At 36.4% G+C, this 18,614-nt stretch overlaps 4 protein-coding genes across 4 annotated transcripts; 1 reads left to right on the top strand and 3 right to left on the bottom strand.

The window, feature by feature from the left end:
- Positions 1-1,199: 1,199 nt before the first annotated feature.
- Positions 1,200-3,630, bottom strand: LOC116111731 (receptor kinase-like protein Xa21). Its single transcript, XM_031397880.1, is given in 5 exon segments — positions 1,200-1,676; positions 1,845-2,506; positions 2,584-2,662; positions 2,792-2,850; positions 2,852-3,630. Coding segments are annotated over 5 exon segments (1,962 nt in total). The 3' UTR covers positions 1,200-1,293.
- Positions 3,631-5,491: 1,861 nt separating this feature from the next.
- On the bottom strand, positions 5,492-10,384 carry LOC116111766 (MLO-like protein 10). The gene is made up of 15 exons (XM_031397910.1): positions 10,110-10,384; positions 9,410-9,467; positions 9,094-9,317; positions 8,618-8,734; positions 8,468-8,528; positions 8,235-8,323; positions 8,037-8,111; positions 7,869-7,957; positions 7,689-7,738; positions 7,546-7,586; positions 7,289-7,462; positions 6,910-6,945; positions 6,723-6,790; positions 6,382-6,442; positions 5,492-6,113 (listed from the first exon to the last, which is right to left on the bottom strand). Exons 1-15 carry the CDS (start codon positions 10,299-10,301, stop codon positions 5,709-5,711), a joined length of 1,740 nt encoding a protein of 579 aa, XP_031253770.1. The 5' UTR covers positions 10,302-10,384; the 3' UTR covers positions 5,492-5,708.
- Positions 10,385-11,099: 715 nt separating this feature from the next.
- Positions 11,100-13,565, top strand: LOC116111720 (clathrin light chain 2-like). The gene is made up of 3 exons (XM_031397867.1): positions 11,100-11,418; positions 11,972-12,125; positions 12,989-13,565. The coding sequence occupies exons 1-3, from the start codon at positions 11,135-11,137 to the stop codon at positions 13,334-13,336; spliced, it is 786 nt and encodes a 261-aa protein (XP_031253727.1). The 5' UTR covers positions 11,100-11,134; the 3' UTR covers positions 13,337-13,565.
- A 511-nt stretch (positions 13,566-14,076) lies between these two features.
- LOC116111698 (mucin-5AC) lies at positions 14,077-18,423 on the bottom strand. The gene is made up of 5 exons (XM_031397841.1): positions 17,854-18,423; positions 17,630-17,744; positions 16,664-16,778; positions 14,949-16,079; positions 14,077-14,674 (listed from the first exon to the last, which is right to left on the bottom strand). The coding sequence occupies exons 1-5, from the start codon at positions 18,056-18,058 to the stop codon at positions 14,417-14,419; spliced, it is 1,824 nt and encodes a 607-aa protein (XP_031253701.1). The 5' UTR covers positions 18,059-18,423; the 3' UTR covers positions 14,077-14,416.
- Positions 18,424-18,614: the final 191 nt, after the last annotated feature.

The following is an 18,614-nucleotide window of genomic DNA, read 5'->3' as shown; positions in this document are numbered from 1 at the left end:
AATATAATTGAAGGTTTTAGAACTAAATTTTGTGCCAATTCAGGATTTTGTGGAACTCTTAAAGATGGATTGTACGGTTTATTTGACTATGAAATATGAATACGTAAACCTATGGAATTTTTACTTTTTAGATCCAATTGCTGCTTCAGTTATGGGAAATTGCCTTCACTAAGTTGCAATGATTTGTCATTTGTATGAAGTATAAACTACCTCCTTTGAAAATGTTGTCAAAAGCCAGATAGACACACACACTGTCAAACTAGTTTATGTTATGACACTATATATTGGTTCATGATTGTTGAATTAAAATTTCTTTTTATAAGAAAGATAGTTACCAACTTCTACTAAGATATGATCGTTCAATATAACCTAAACCGTCATTTTCAATTACAATTCTCTAATTCTTCTTGTTATCTCAATTATATGATCTTATGTATATAAAATTATCAAAATCCTATAAATGTTTATATCACAAATCAATAGTATTGATTATCAAACTCACCACATAGTTAATACTTCTAAAATTCGGCACAATCAAACCACACGAACCTCAATCATCTTACATTTGAATTGATCTCTTCAGGGTGCACCCTATTTCAAAAATCAAACTTTTTACTCCAAACAAATAAATTTTATACATACAATTAGTGCAATAAACCTTCAAATTTTCAGTGGACAGATATAAATTATTTTTTGTTAAATAATAATACTAGAATGAGTAAATTTGAAAAATCAACTTTATAAATACCCTATTAATATAAATAAGTGAGAACTATTTGCATACATAACCGTTTTATACGAAGTTATAAATCTCTGATAAATTTATATTTCCACACTAAAACTCTAATTTAAAGTTTTACGCCGGCAGCCGTATGTGATACTTAATTTGAATCCAACAATAAAGCAGTACTGAAGCTGGTTGTTTTAGACAAACTTTAATGTGTTAGGCTAAGATCGAAAATTGTTCTAGAAAAAGATTACCTTTATTATTGCACTTCATAACAGAATAATTCTTTATTTCAGAACTTGGTGTTTCAGTTACACTAACTTCAAAATCTTAAACTATACATGCTCCTGATTATGCTTAATATTCATACACTACACTCCTTAATATAAATTTGAGCACTTACCTTCTAATGGCAAACAATGACAATCTAGATTTATTTATTATATGAGTAAAAAATAAAATTACATTCATTATAACATATTGCGAGTTGGACATTGTTTAACAAACCTTATTCTGAAGTTGTATCAGACATTTAATTATAAAACACAAGAAAATTACTCATAAAGTTACGGTAGTCTCTCACCCTGTCTTGGAGTTTGAAGAAGTTTGCTCTTGATAGAATGCAGCTGGTCTGTAACATCATTCATGTTCATCCTTTCACTCGGTGACCTTGAAGAACAAGTGACTCCAGTTCCAAATATTGAAATCAAGCAATCCCGAATGTTGTGACTTCTCATGCTCGTATGTCCTTCTTCTGTTTCTAGAAGAAGAACTGGATCCACTATTTCAATGACTCGTTCAGGGATACCTGCCTTCATAAAATTATGAAGATCCAAATCACTATTAAACATCTCATCGGTTGGCCTCTTCCCTGTGAACGTCTCCAATAAGAGTATGCCATAACTGTACACATCACCATAAGTTGAAACCTCGCTTCCCATACCATATTCTGCAATTGGAAATATTATACATTTGTACAAAGAAACTCCCTATAAATAATATAGCTTAGCTTGTATAACCACATCATCTAAGGAATTTTTTAGGAGGTAAAAATGAGGAAAGAAATACAAGAGTCATATGAATTTCAAGGAATGATAAAATAGTTAAAAGTATTTACCTGGAGCAGCATAACCAACAGTTCCTCTGACACCAATGGAGCTTGTTTGATTACTTGAAAGGTTATGGGTGCCCTCTAGAAGGAATCTTGCCAATCCAAAGTCACTTACATGACCTGTCAACTCATCATCAAGAAGAACATTGCTTGGCTTGAGATCACAGTGAACCATTGGTGTTTGGCCATGGTTATGAAGATAATCCACTGCACAAGCAACATTTGTAGCAATATCAAGTCTTTGTAGAAAGTTTAGATTCCTCGGCGCCTCTTGTAAGACATCTGTAGTTACATTGGGATGCAACCACTCCTCCAAGCTCCCATTAACCATAAACTCGTAGATCAAAGCCTTGAAATCATTTCCTTGGAAATCAACACTTGCACAAGCGGTTATTATTTTGACAAGATTTCGATGTCTTATACTTCTCAAGGCTTCACATTCAGCCAAGAAACTCCTAAAAGCTCCTCGATGTTGAAGGTTAAGAACCTTCACTGCCACTACCATTTCGTTATGGTCTAGGATCCCCTTATACACATAACCAAAACTCCCCGAGCCAATCAAAGTGAAGCCAACAATGGTGATGCAGAAGAGGAATTCCTTTTTGTTCTTCTCCACCAATGAATAATTATCAAACATAACATCATAGTCAGCAACCAAATTCCAACAACTATAAGAATTATCACTGTTTTTGAAACAGACCAAGTCTGCTTTGATCTTTTGATGGGACAATTGGATAAATATAACCCGGTTATGCCACCACAAAGTTTATCGTTTCCTGAAAGTGAAATAGCACTTGCGTTGTTGAAGACTCCTCCAATTGGTACTTCACCCTTGAAGTCGTTATTAGATAAATTTAAATTCATCAAAAAGGGTAAGTTCACTAAAAATTTGGATATTTGGCCAGACAAGTTGTTGGATGAAAGATCAAGATAATCAATGCCTCTCAAAGAACTCAAGGATGATGGAATATTCCCTTGAAAGAAATTACCATTTATCAATAGTTGTTGTAATAACGCAACTGCCCAAACTATCAGGAATTTCACCAAACAATTTATTCTCAGATATAGATAGAAAACCCAGATTTATTAAGTTACCGACATTTGAGGGCAAGGAACCAGTCAATTGGTTTAGAGACAGATCAAGATAAATTGACAAGGATGAGAGACCAATTACTTCAGGGGGTATGGTACCACTTAGATCGTTACTAGAGAGATCTAGACATTCTAAATTAGTGCATCTCCCAAGACTTGATGGAATGGTCCCCTGTAAGTTGTTTCTGTCTAATCTAAGCCTGCTTAACAATGTTAGATTGCCCAGAGAAGATGGTATAGCCCCAGAGAACCTGTTCATAGCGAACTGCAAAACCTGTAGCTTTTGAAGATTCCCAATATTGCTGGGAATATGGCCCGTGAATTGGTTCCTCCGTAGATCTAAAACCTCTAAGTTAACAAGATTGCCTACTCCTGTTGGGATTTTTCCAAACACTTTATTTTTTGCAACTAATAGTAGTCTAAGTTGGGTCGACATGTTTCCTATAACTTCTGGCAACATACCTCCAAATCCGTTATCACTAATAGACAGATTGTTTGAAAGTACATAAGAGTCCACGGAGCTTTGATAAAGATCCAAGCTCCACTGGAATTGTCCCTTCAAGCTTATTGTTGGAAATGGCAAGGACTTCAAGGTTGACACAACTTGATAAGTTTCTAGGAATTTCCCCTCCAAATGAATTGTTTTGGAGGCGTAAAATCTGTAACCTGAACAAATAACCAGTCTCGCAAGGGATTTCATTGCGAAAACTATTATTATTGAGATTTAGAACTCTAAGAAAACTTAGATTGCCAATGGATGGTGATAGAGATCCCTCCAGTTTCTGTTGACGAAGATCTAATGTTGTGACCCTTTGGTGACGCTGACTGCATATAACACCCTTCCATTGGCAGAAGTGGATAGAATCATTCCATGAGCTCAAAACCTGGAGAGGATCATGAGAAATTTTAGCCTTGAATTCAAGCAAAGCAAGTTGATCAGTTTCATTGCCTCTGTGCACAAAACTGGCACAAGTAACTAAACAATGAGTTGGCAGGCTGGACCAACACAAAAGCAAGAAATAAAGGCTAACTGAGCAGAAAACTGTTCCACTTGGCATTGTACTGTAAAATCAAGAAATTCTACTTGACAAGATTGATTCGCAAGGTAAGAACTTATAGGCATTTGGAAACACAACCTTCACGTATACGTTGATAGAAAATTAGGATGACGTAAGTGAGTAGAGTTCTAGCCACTACCCCTTAACATTGTAGAGGGGGTTGTGGATCTTTAATTAAAACCTAGAACCACACTTAGTATAATATTCCATCCTTCAATCACGTTACATGTGTCAAGGTCATTCTCCTACAATTTTAAATGAGCCATTACAAATTAACATTAAGAATCAACTCTAATATGAAGAGAAATGAGACGGCTCTCATGCATAAAGACAAACTGATGTAGGATTGTTGTTTCATTTATTTATTGTCTATAAATATGCCTAATGTGTATGTGGAAAGTTGACTTGATGATCGGTTAATAAGGTGTTTTTTCCTTTGAATCTCTGCAGAGCTTTCTTCTTTTTCCTTTTTTTTTTTTTTTTTTTTTAAACTCTGGTCTCTAGCAAAGACAGGTCAAGTCTGATAACCCCATTTTCTGGATCAGAAACAAGTCTAGTCTGATAACACCAGTGTCACACGGCAGCCAGGAACAGTGTAGAAAAATTGAATTCTATGTTCTAATTTCCTCCCCACACTACAAGGCAAGCGGTTCACCTCTTCATAAACATGATTGAGGGCTTTGGAAATAAATTTTGCTAACATTCAGGATTTCTTGAACTCTTTAGGATTGTACAGTTTATTTGACCAAAGGATAGGGAAAAGTATGCAGTTTTGAGGACTATTTAGTGCTTCAATTATAAGAAACTGCTCCTTCCAAGTTGCAATAACTTCTATGTATGCAAACTCATTTGAAAATGAAGTCTTTAGCTAGAGAAGCACGAACCATCAAACAAGCTATGACCCTAGATGGTCCGCTACTGGTGACTTAGATTTTTATTGTCTGAGAAAGATATCTTAAATAATTCAGAACTCTCCACAAGAATATAAACGTTTATCATGAGTTAATTAGTCATTTTGAATAATACTCTTCTTCTTCTTCTCCTTATTTCAATTATATGATATTATTGGTATGTAAAAGTATCAAGATATAAATCAACGATTTTATCGCACAGTATGGAGTATCTAACTCACCACATAATACTCATAAGAAAATTCACACAATAAAACCACACTGACCTCAATCTTCTTAGACTCCAATTGATCTCTTCTGGGAGCACCCCACATGTTGCAAATGATCTGACAGAAAACCAAGAACACCCTATGTAAAACTTATACAGAAGTAGACTTACATTATAACATCCATCTAATTTGCAGTTGAAAGCATTTTGATAAATTTTCCATATCATTAAACTCATTCATGTCACCAACTCAAACATTAAACAATATTTGGGCTTAAACAAGCGAACTCTAGATTTTATTACACATCATAATTTATGAACAAGCATGTCTATACAAAAAAATCAATAAATAAAAAGTAAATCTACTATATCTACTTAACCCATTTCAATCATTAAACTTCTATCTCCAAAGAAATAAAGTTTATACACACAAGTGCAGTAAACCTTCTCTGCATCTGCTATAGCCAATGCTGAAGCTAAGTCTCATGGTTCGTTTTGTCAGGCAGGCTTCCCAAATGAGAAGTCATCTTCAAAATTATATTTAGACAACCGGTACAGTAAACTTTCACTGCATACACTACAGCCACCGCTGAAAGCTATATCATGGTTCTTTTGCCGGAGCAGGCTTCACGAACGAGAAGTCACTTTCATTGCTGGTTTGCTTCTCATAATGGAGTTCATTTATTTCAGTTGCTCCATCTTCATCATGATCCACTTTTATCATTAAGTTTCTTGTTGATGATGTGGGTGATAATGGATCAGCTTCAAGATCAGATGCCTCAATGTCCTCATAGGTATATGCGCGGTTTGAGTGGCCAGTAGTTTGGAAACGATGCAGTGAATGTGCTCTGGAGGTAAACAATGATGAAGGGGTTGCGCTTACACTTCCACCCTGGAATCGAGCAGGGGACTTTCCTCCCTTCTGCTTTTTCGCAGCCTTGTGCCAGTTCTTAAGGGCCTTGGAAGTTTGTTCATCAAAGATCGATTTTTTCATGTGAGAACCCATCTGCAAGTATCCACCAGGGACTCATTTAGCTCACCATGTACAACTTATAAAATGAATAACATTAATATAGAAGGAAAAACAGAAAACAATGAGCCCTAATACTAATTTTTTTTCAGAAAATTGGTCAAGGATGTTTGAACAGAGTATATATACACTGGGGAATCTGAAATTGGAGATTACTTTTATCTTTTTCCAAAATATATTTCGTTACTTCTATGTTTTTTTGAGGTCTATTCCATCTTCTATATAAAATGAAAAACAAGCTTACCTGAGCAACAAGGGCATATAGTGGAAGTGTGATGTAACTGCACAGAATTAAGACCACAAGCCTGCAAAATGCCAACAAACATTCAGCCCACTTGATGTCAAGGTAACATAAAACTTTACTCCATCAACATAACTTTCAGGGCTTCAATAATATTCTAGGGAAAATATATTGTAAGAATGCTACATAAATTCATGGATGGTTGATAGGTTAACAAATAATGTCCTGAAAAGATCTATCAAGTTTGTTGTAAGCATCTGCTTATAAGCAGCATTGTGCCATGTAAAGGGCACAATTGATGTTAGATTTAGTTCCCTATCACTGAGGAGAACAACATGGCTTACCCTAAAGAAACTTTTACAATTGCGAGCTTCAAATTAGCATGGAAGCAAGACTTCAACCCAAAGGAGTACTGCACAGAAAAGACTTCGTTATACCTCACTTGAGATACTTGCACTGAAGTAAACAGGACAAAATAAGCATGTATGATTCAATATTTAATAGACTAATTAGAAGATAAGGATTAATTACCCATATCCACACGAAATATGTGATCTGGAAAGCATTCTGCAAGCACCCCAAAAAGCACAAAAAGAAAGGAGTTAGAAAACAAATAAAAAGAATGAAAAATGAAAGAAGATAGTTACCAGATGAAGTACAAAAATGTTAAGTAAAAGCATAACTTTAGACGTTGCCAATTGTGGTTGATTGATACCGAGAGAGAGTACTGGGATTATATAGCTATATCAATCAACCACAACGGCAACTTCTTCAGTCATTCTTGTAGAAGTTACCATTCTGCAGACTTTTATGCATGCAGAAGATAATTTGAAACAATTATTTCATCTTTTGCACTCTTAACACATATATCAAAGATCTCATATCTTCAAAAGAGAAGGTCATTCAATACCTGAAACAAAGTGAAATGAATGAGATGAAGCACTAACTGAGGCCGACCAAACCAAAAGTATCGGTCTGAGCCTTGTACAAGTGGTATCCCTTGCACCACTGCATGTTTTTCTGTAATTTCAATAGCCATCTTTGTCAAAATGGATTGAAGCTCGGTTCCAATTGCTAAGATTATCTGGAATCAGTCAATCGATAGTTAGAATTTCAAAAATCTTCAAATTAATCTGGAATAAAGATCACTGAGACCAGATTTCTTACAATCAAGGGGATTAACGATGCCCAAAAAAGTGCTTGCCATCCTGAAAAGCATATAATATATTAATTGAGGTGACTAACTTCTAACTCAATTCAATACACAGAACATTTAGTTCAAAAGGACTTTTCCAGGAAAGATAGCTCACCATCTACGTTTAAAAGCAAGAAAACCACAAACGATGCCCACAACACAGGACTGCCAATAATACAAAAATAGGTAAGCATACAAACAAAACATATTCCAAATTATTTAGGCAAGAGTAGTACAAACAAGAAACTGTGAAATATAAAAAAAGAAGAAAAACAATATATGAAAAGAGCAGTACCTTACTCCCACTACTACCTTGAAGTCATCCTCTAATGATCTTTTAATATATTTCTGGAAGTCAAATTTACTTCCGGGAGCTAAATGGACCTATGAATGATATAGCATTGTCAGAAAGGAATGGTATAACCAACTCTAAACAATTTAGATTGTATGACAGAAAGCTCACATTGATGAATCCATTTCGCAATGTCAAGTAGTCAGCCCTACTAACAGACCTGAAAAATTGTCGAAGGAAGCATCCCTGCAATAGAGAGAGATTCAGAAATTTAATATCAATCTAAAAGATTATATCACAATATATATTTAAACTAACCCAATCCACTTGGAACTGACAAGATTTCCATTTCCTAGTTAAAATACTTACAATGTAAAAGTAGAAAGGAATTCTTGTCCAAAAACTGGTGTGTGCTCTGACAAAAGATGTCTCATGACTAAGTCTGAATCTTGAAGGATCTGCATATTAACATAGACCTGGTTTAGCTTCGAAGATGATACACAAATCTGGGTATTCAGGTGTAACTTGGGAAATTCATGTTCAGAAACCCAAAAAAATAATTAATCAATTAAAAGATTTTCAATTTCTCAAGGAAAACATACCATTTGAGAACTCATAGTCAGGGGTTTGAGTTTCCAACTCCCACTTCTTCCATTTACGAATCTGTCCAATATAACTATATGTTAATACAAAACACATACAAGTAGCAATTTTTGAAACTAAATAAGCCAAGTCTATTCTAGTTTCAATACCTTTAGCCTCCCAAGCAGCATGGTAATAGCACTGTATACCACATGAAAGACTGCCAAGAAGAAGATGAGGATATGTAATTGGTGCAATGCTGTTACTGATATAAGCTGTTCATACCCCTGTAGACAGGAACCAGGTAAGCTTTTATCAAAATTAAAGGATTTTAATTAATATCTAAAAGCTATCAAGTGATCTATCATCAAAAAAAGAAAAGAAAAGATCACTATTGGTCATGTTAAGATATTGCAGCACGCTTGTCAGCATAAGATTTAAAACCTTCTATCCACAAAAGGTCATGATGACTCATACATTACAAGAAAGGAAATACTTGCATATCCCTAAACCCTCATAACATAATTCTCTATGGAAATTGTTATATATTGTACCTACTAACAGTTCCAGGGGAAATTTTAAATTAAAAAAAAAAAGCTCTTAACCTCAGCAAATTAAAACAAATTCCAGCTCTATATGTACTCACCTCCTTGCACGAGAAAGTATTGCTATCAAGAGAAGCTAAGTATCTGTGTTCATACCACAAGAGTCTCCTTCTATGTTCCTCTTCACTACTAGCTTTTTCATCAGAATCACTACCAAGCCGGCATGGCAGCATAGAGTCTGCAACCTTTGAAGATACACATATTTTAGCAAAGTGATTCTGCCCAAAAGTGAGTATCAGCGAGATGAATCCCAAAACCATCAGCTCTGCACGAATTATGCATCAAAAGTCAAATAAGCACCCAATGTCTATCTCCACAAAAAACAATATCAGAAAGATAAAAAATTTATCTTCTCACCAGATTTGACCTTCTCAAGGGCTTCGAACAAAGCCCTCTTGCGCTTCTCCGTAAGCCACTGAATTGAAATTAAAGTAAGTTAACAGCAGAGTAGATAAAAGGGGCCAAATATAACATCATTCTAAAGTTAATAACATATTCTTTCAGCTACCAAGCCTTTACTAACCATTAAGCATTACAAATCCGCGAAATTTTTCAAAATTATCATACAAGTGATGTTTCATCTTCTTTGGCATTGCCATATATTTTTACAAAATCATCACTTCATTTACGTATCAACACCAATAAGATGAACATCACTTAAAATAAGAATTTTGGATAACTCCTAGATGTGTGGCATCTTTTTACCATGAATTACTAGCATTATACGAAATCTACAGTTTCTTATATAGAAACGCTGAAAACAGAAAGAAGGAAGGCCAGTTGTTTCAAAACTCAATCTTTACACGATCGTATTGACTCAAAACCAAGTACAAAAGTAGCAATCTCTTGACAAAATTGGAACAAACATAATAAAACGAATATCAATATTCACCCAAAAAAATAAAAAACCACCTCTTAGTCATGAAGAACTGAAAGCAAAAGTTAATGAGAAGATCAAGGCAGTTACAAAAACAAGAAGAAACTCACAAAAAGTGGTTAAATTTGCAGCTAAAAGAGTAATAAAAGCATAATTAAAAGAACAGAAATATAAACGTACCGTTCCAAGCTTGTGAAGACCTTTCTCCAAGCAAATAGAAACGATGATGATGACAGCACAAACACTCGCAACAGCCCATGTGGGTGTCTGACTAATCGTCCTCTCCGCTGAGCTACTACTCACTGTAGCCGCCATAACCCCATCTCCAAAAAAGAGTAACCAAACCGAAAGAAACCAGAAAAAGAACACCATCTTGATCGACCTCACGTCAAATTCTCAGACCCCAAAACAAGAACAGACAAAAACAGAGGAGGCGTTTGAAGTTTTGAAGTATATTATAATTTATATAGGACAAAAAGAACAAGATGCTGATATTTAATTTATAGTACTAAGACTATAAGAGTCGTTGAAGGCTGAAAGCAGCCGTGGTTTGAATGAGTTAGGCCAGAATTAATTGAACTTGAATTGCATTGACCAAGTTAAAGACTTTGGATCCTGTGAGATAGAAGCAGAACTCAGAAACTACGTGTAATAGTAATTTGTGTGCTTGTAATGTGTTGACTGGGGCAGATTCCGAAGCAGCCATTCCACACAAAAACAACACGTTTCTTTTGTCCAAAATAATAAATGTCCCATTTAGTAGTAATAAAAAATTTAACAGGTTGATATCTTTCCTTTCCCTCCAGCCGGATGGTCCAGATTGGTTAACTATTGACGCACGTGTTGGAGTCAACGTTAATTGTTTATCCTTTCCATTAATAAACTACGGCAAAAGGAAGCTCGAAGTTGGATAATAATAAAAATAGCAGACAAAAATGTGTCCTTATTTGACCATGCGTCGTCGTATAATCTTTAGAATTTTGTAGTGAAAGCTATGCTGTGGGCTCCTGTTTTCTTTTGTGGAGCCCATTTTTATCCTAATTGGGCCAGAGCCCATTACATGCCAGTCCATGTCGTTTTATTATGGGCCGTAGTCCAAACCCATTCGGCCCAAGAAAGCACGATGGCAACGCGAACAAAACTAGAAATTGTTATCGCTGACATTGAACAGAGAAAGATCAGAGTAAAACCATACGCAAAAACCAATGTCAAATTTCGACGATTCGTTTGACTCGGTCCCTGTCGCGGAGTCAACTGATCCCTTTCATGACGAAGGTTATCAAGGCTATGACTCCCATCGTGCTGACTCGGCCGTTGATTCGCCGGTCTTCAATAACAATAAGTCGTCTTTAGACGCTGGAGACGACGTGTTCGAATCGCAGCAGTCGATCTACGGCGAGTATGCGAACGGTGATTCTGACGGGCCGGTTTTGCCGCCTCCGTCCGACATGACACCGGAGGAGGGCTTCGCGCTCAGAGAATGGAGAAGGTTCGTTTAGATCTGTTAATTTTTTCAAATTTTATTAGTTTATTTCAGTTATAGGGAAAAATGGTATAATTTAGCACCAAACTTTTTTTTTTTCTTTCAATTTCATGTTCCAATTATAGTAGTTGAAGTGACAAAATGTATAAAATTCTGGTTTTTTCTTTACTTTTATTTGCTTATCTTATTTATGTTACTAGCAAAACGCAAGCATATTAACATCAAACTTCATTTTTTTTTTCTTTTATTGATGTGCTATTAAACTTAGTTGAAGTGCCAAAAAGTTTAAACTTTTCATATTTGATAGAAATTGCAATTGGGTGACGATTCACTGAACTTTGTTTTATACTATTGTGTGTTTAGTTGAGCTCAATTACTATTAATCTGCTTAAAGAATTGAAAAAGATGCTTACTTTTCTCTTTGATATGTAATTGTTATTTGTCGAATCTAAGTTTTTGTGTAATAATGATATGCATTGCATGCTCTTGTGAGGTTTTGGAGATTTTTTTGTTTTTTTTTTTAAGTGTTTATGTTGGGGATTGCTGTTTTAATACCTAGGGAGAATGCAATTCGATTGGAGGAGAAGGAGAAGAGAGAGAAAGAGATGTTGAACCAAATACTTGAAGAAGCAGATGAATACAAAGTTGAATTCTACAGGAAGAGGGTTGTGACTTGTGAAAATAAAAAAGAAACTAACAGGGAAAGAGAGAAGGTGAGTGTAGATATTTTCATCATTTTTTTTTTTTTTTTAATTATCTTTCTTTTCTTTTATTGTAGTATTTATTTTGAGGGCTGCTTTTCTGACACTTTTGTTCAATTTGGGTGTAGTATGCATGTTATGTTGGTCTGAATCTAGGCTCGTGTATCTCTTGCCCATAGACATATTCTTGAATTTTACGTTATACAACTGTTTATCTTGGTGCTTGTTGTGTGATATTTGGAGTGATTATTTGAATCGATGATTTGGTGAGTAATATATGCATAAAACGAGAGTGTGACTTGTATGAATGTGTTGTTGCTCTTACTAACATTCTGAACCTTGTTGCAATTATGGAAATTTGATGGCCAGAAAGCCATGTTGCCAAAGAAGAAGTTCTTACATAATTCAAATACTCAAAAGCATTGAATAACTAAGAAAATAGCCTGTTCTGTGGACTATGGACATTTTGGCATACTTAGTGATGTCTTGTATGTATAGCTTAGAGAAATGGACTTGGCCTCTCTTGCTGCTTTGTATTTGATCATCATTTTATTGATGTGCTATTAGATTGGAACTACAAGAAATCACTTAATGCAGCTTCAACTTGCCACTTTCATTTGCAGCTTATTTATATTGTTGCCAGAGTACCTGGGCTGTGTTGGTCTTTTAAATGTGTGGCTTCGAAAATTATTTTATGCAAAATAGGGGATACTAAAATGATGCTTAAATATTTCTGACTTTTTCCTCACCATCAAGTTTGCTTTGCATGATGAAATCTTTCTTTTAATTTCTGAACAAGATTTATTGCTTCATAAATCTTGGATATTGGGCATTGATGCATGAATATTTCTAACTTTTGCCTCTTCATATGACAGTTATTTGTGGCCAACCAGCAGAAGTTTCATGCTGAAGCTGATAAGAATTACTGGAAAGCAATTGCAGAGCTTATTCCTAATGAAGTGCCAGCTATAGAGAAGAAGAAAGCAAAGAAGGATCAGGAAAAGAAGCCTGGCATTGTTGTGATCCAAGGTCCAAAACCTGGGAAACCAACTGACCTCTCAAGGATGCGGCATATACTCATAAGATTGAAGCACAATACCCCTGCCCACCTGAAGCCTTCACCGCCAGCACCTGCCCCTGTCAAGGACGCTAAAACTTCTCAGGCTTCTGCTTCGACTGCTCCCTCCCAGGCTGCAGCTGCTGAGGTTGTGGCTGCTGCTTGATAGTTTTGTTGTGGCCTTATTTGTTGGCTTTTAGAAGTCAAAAGGATATGTAAGAGTAGTTTACTAGACTGTTGTGTAGTTAAGTTAAAGCCCTTCGAACCTCATGGATTTGGTATCTCAGTTTATGGGACTTCATATTTGTGTTCATTTATGTAAAAAAACTTGTTGACTTAAACAAGGTGTATTTCTCAACTTAATTATAAAATCCATCTACTTTATGGTGATATTCCTGAATTTGTTGAAAAAAATTGTTGTTCTAGTAGAGCTTCAGATAGCATAATGATTTGGATCTGACCAACCAACCATCATTCAAGTCCGTGGCTTCTGATATGCCATCAGCATCTGAAGCTAGAGGCCGCACCTTTTCTTCTCAGACAGGTGATTGTAGACAGACATTACTGGTTTAGAAGCTTGGATTGTGCTCAGTTGGATATAGTTTGTGGTCCAAAGCTTACAGAATTCTTCGATCCACAAGCCAATCTCTTCTGTGAAACTTTGAACTCAAAACTGAAAAGGTGCTGGGTCATATGCATTATTGTATTGTGGTCCTGCTTTCATAATATTGAATTTAAAATATACCACTTCTTCTAAATCTTGCCTTGTTACCCTCTTTATGATGCGGTGCTTCATTATTCGATCTAGTCCCTTTCAAGCCTCGGTTGAATGCCCTCACCGTAAGTCTACACTTCAATAAATTATAATTGCAGTCGGTTTTCTTTGGAATTTTGTGCAAATTCAAGTGGTAAAAGTATGGGGAAGGGAACAAGGTACTATAGCTTTGGATAACAAGGATGATCCAATTCAATGGATCTGTTCACAGTATCTCACCGTGTTGAAATTTGAAAATGAACACGAATGATTGTTCAGCATACATTTGGTTTTCCTAATAATACACAGACAATGAATTACAGAAACTTAACCTCTGACCAAACTAAGAAAACTTTACATTAATTGTAGATCCTGAACCCTGCGAGTTCCACAAATCAATTCTCCTTCAAACTGTCAAGCTTGTAGATTTGAAATAATGATGTAAGACGGATTAAAAAGCCGTTTTTATATTAGGGTTGTTGGCCTTGAGCATTACCTCCCACGTACACTGGCAGGAGATGGAACACCTCTCTCACTGCCAATATCATCTTCTATTTCAATCCCATCTATACAAAGGCCGTTATTGTTAACACTCAATTCTGAACTAGCATTACTGCTTGTGGCCAGAGGGGAGTCTGAAACACTAATTGTTCTGCTTCGCGCAGACCCTGATCTCACACTGTACATAGAGGATGCTGGAATATTTGTCATTAATGGCCTTAAATTACCAGGGATGCTTCTCCTTATATCCTGCCAATTCAAATCAGGAAAATGACAAGTAAATCACTGTATTTGTTTCATTAACTCTTCCCTCAAATGTTTTCAATAGATTTAAGTGTAAGTGATAACTACAGATATAAAGATAATTGGAACCAACAAGAACATGCACAGAGGAAACAAAAATAACCATGCTATGGATATCAATACGAGTAGGAGTTCCAAGACTTAATGCATAACTCTAAATGAGCCTCCAAGGACCCTAGTGACACAATGCAATAAGGACTGAAAGAAAGCATATACTTACCATATGCCTTATAGCCATATCCAATGATTTCTTTGACAGTGTTCTTCCAAAGCCCAAGCTGTCTGGAGATGAAGACTTCCCAGTCAGGTTGCCATGAGGAGAGTTTTTGTCATCTTGCTTGGGAGGTGCCAGTTTCCGCATATTGATCACCCTCTCAACCATTTTGTTCCCAATTACAACAGGGCTTACATTGTCATTAGCTTTAGCATATGCTCGATTGACTGCAGGAACAGAGCTCCCACTTGAGTGCAAAGTGCCATTGAGGGCTCGTCCTCTAGATGGAGAGCATGATTGCCGCCTTGGTCTTCCATTAGATACAGGCTCAACTGAAGAGGATCGGGGGCTGGGTGCACCAGGCCTACCCCTAGTGGCTGAAAGTGGCCTTTCAGGTACTGAAGTCCTCAAATTTGGTGGAGCATCAAGCGAGAAACCAGGCATCTTTGAGGGATTCCATGGTCTGGATTTTACTGTAGGAGAACTGCCACGAGATGGCACCGGATTTCTTGATGTTGTGGGAGCAGGTTTGGTAACCGAAGGAGAGGACTTAACTGGAGGAGCAGATATACTAGGTGAACTCGATGGTGTGGATGGTCGACGAGTTGGAGTTGCTGCCCTTGATGTAGGCTTTGAAGAAGGTATAGAGGGTCTAGAAGTAGGTGTTGAAGATCGGGCTGTGGACCTTGTAGGCGTGGAGGATCTTGCAGGAACTGTAGACCTAGTTGCAGAAACTGTGGTCTTAGTTGCAGAAACTGTGGACTTAGTAGCAGAAACTGTGGGCTTAGTACCAGAACTTGTCGGCCTAGTAGTGGAACTTGTGGGCCTAGTAGCGGAACTTGTGAGCTTAGAGGCAGAAATTGCAGGCTTAGTAGCAGAAATTGTCGGCTTAGAAGCAGAAAGTGCAGGCTTAATTGAAGATAAGGTGGGCCTAGATGTAGGTGTTGAAGATCTTGAAGGTTTAGATGCTGAGATCAATGAAGGGCGTCCAGTTGGGGTTCCAGGTCTTGATCCTGGACCCCCAGATGATGAGGGCCTACGAACACCAGTGCTTGATGTACTCAATCCTGGCGAGGAAGCTGGCTGTCTAGATACTAAGCTACTCCTTGCGGCAGATTCTGGCTGTGGGTTTGCAAGCTATACAAACAAGAACAGACCAGAGAACATTAGCAATTCAAGCATATAAATCACTCCAAAGTTCAGAACAGTAGAATACCAAGGTAATCAACCATGGAGGAGTTAAAGGTTTGAGATAAATGACAATGAGACAAGCAATTCTACTCCTTACAAACTCTTGGCTTTGTCAATATTGGATACAATCTAAGTTCTTATATTATTCTTAAAATGAAAAACATACAATTTGAGCAATGAAACGGCAACTCTCACACATGCAAGAAAGAGAAAGAAAAAAAAAAATCAATTGGTTCAAAGTGTTAGCATGGAGATGTAGAACTTGAACTTCCATAATTTTTCCTGATTACAACTACAAAGCCATTTTCCAAAACAGCATATTTACTCCCTTCAAATAGGATCATGCAAGGACAGATTTCCTCAAAATCCAGAGAAAAATAATGATTACATTTCACTTTTAACTAACTCGTGACAAATGATAATTTGGACATCTATAAACTACCATGTCATATGCTAAATATAACAAAATATTTCAAAACGGAAGTGCCATTCAGCCCAAAATTTTATGATAGTACTCATAGCACTCTTACTCTGGATTTCAGGCCAGTAGGGCGGGCCTTTGAAGTACCAAGTTGGCTCATAACAGTCTTTTGTGATTCCATCTCCAAAGAAGGAAAAAGAGGAGTCCCAGGAGGAGTCAGAAGCCTGAAAAGATAAGAGAGAGAATTAAAATCGTCACTCATAAACACATGAAGAAACCTGATTCAGAAATAATCACTCTGGTAATACACAAATTATTAACTGAAAAAAACATTAACACCAAGGGAAATTTAGAAAAAGAAGTAAAGCTATATGATAATTTTTCTTTTATGCGTTCATGCATAAAGGACTGGTAGAAACATCTGGTGAATCCAAGATACCAGGCAGATACAGGCCCCTAACATAAGCTATTCCAACCCTTACTAAACAGTGAAGAAAATGTAACCTCCAAAACATGAAATACTTCCCAGCACAAACCATAAACAGAGGCCATTTCCTCACTCATTGCAAAGAGGTGTAAAAGGCTGAAAGCCAGTGAAAAAAGAACTTCAATAAACATCTAATCAAGTTTTGCATGGATTTTGAAACATATTGAAACATGCTAAAGTCATTGATCTATACTTCCTCGGTAGTGACTTCTATAAACTTCAAACTTATCCCATCAAAGAAAATAAATCATAAGAATAAATAACACAAAATCAACAGCTCAATAAATTCTAAGAAACTCAAAAAACCGACAATAATTGCCTTCTGGATATTAACTTGCAATGAAATTTATTAAACCCCATTTAAGTTGTAATCAATAACTCATTTTGATTTCATCAACTAAGCATGTTACCATACTGTGGTAAACATTTCCTTTTTCTCATTTTCCTTTTGTAGAATCAGCTACTCTCTATTCTAACTCTTCTGAGCTCAAAACGACAAAAACCCCAAAGAGTCGAACATTATCAAATTACACAAAACACTAAAAAAAATCAGAAGAAATAAAAAAATAAAAAATATAACCACATTACCAGTCATAGTCATTTTTATCATTATCAGAATTAAGAAAATCATCAGCACCAGTCTTTCTCGCCGGCGTGTTCGAAGAAGAAATGTTAAATATCGGAGAAGTCCCTGGTTTCGACCCTAAACCACCAAAAAGAAAAATTTTTGACATTTCACGAGATCGAAAAATTTAAAACGGCATAAAACCTAACCGTCTCGCGAGCAACAAAATTAGAAATCATAAAAATACCTAATGGTGCTTCGAACTCTTCTTCAGAGTTATTAAGAAACAGATTACTTTGCTCCTTCTCACGCTTTCGCATCTCGAGAAACAATGAGAGCTCCTCTTCTTTCTCCCTCATCATTGAAGCTCGTAATTGCTGTCTCTGCTTCAAAGCCGCGGCCTGCATTTGCATTTCTTGAGACCTAAAGCTTCGATTCATTGTTGAATACATACAGATCAAAACAATGAGATCTAAAACGACATGCCGTTTCGGTTCACCTAACTTAAACAAAGCTGAGCTCGGTGACTAGCTAGTTAGCTGAATGGTGAGGAAAGACGAGAACGGATCAGAGAGAGACGAGTGTTGTTGAGGGGCAATGAGTGTGATTAACAAGCGATTTGAGGGGTGAAATGGAGATTTAGAGAAGGAGGTTTTGATTACATTTGGGGTTTCTTAAGTAACGGGACAACTGTAACTATACCTCTCTGTGTTTACTCTCACTTCAAGCCTACGTTTTCAGATTTTTGCTTCTGGTTTGGTGGATAATCACGATAATGCCCTCCCTTTTTTAATCTTATAAAAATGTCAGTTTTGAATTTCGGGAATGGGGTTTTTCTTGCAGCTGTGTCCCTGCTTTGTTATGATATTATACTAGATACCGCCTTGAAANAAATCACACCAAAGTTCAGAACAGTAGAATACCAAGGTAATCAACCATGGAGGAGTTAAAGGTTTGAGATAAACGACAATGAGACAAGCACTTCCACTCCTTACAAACTCTTGGCTT

The sequence above is a fragment of the Pistacia vera genome, unplaced genomic scaffold (assembly GCF_008641045.1).
Source record: "Pistacia vera cultivar Batoury unplaced genomic scaffold, PisVer_v2 Contig65, whole genome shotgun sequence".
In the NCBI taxonomy this organism is placed as follows: domain Eukaryota; kingdom Viridiplantae; phylum Streptophyta; class Magnoliopsida; order Sapindales; family Anacardiaceae; genus Pistacia; species Pistacia vera.
The sequence above is the reverse complement of the archived record's forward strand: the minus strand, read 5'-3'. Positions and strand labels throughout refer to the sequence as shown.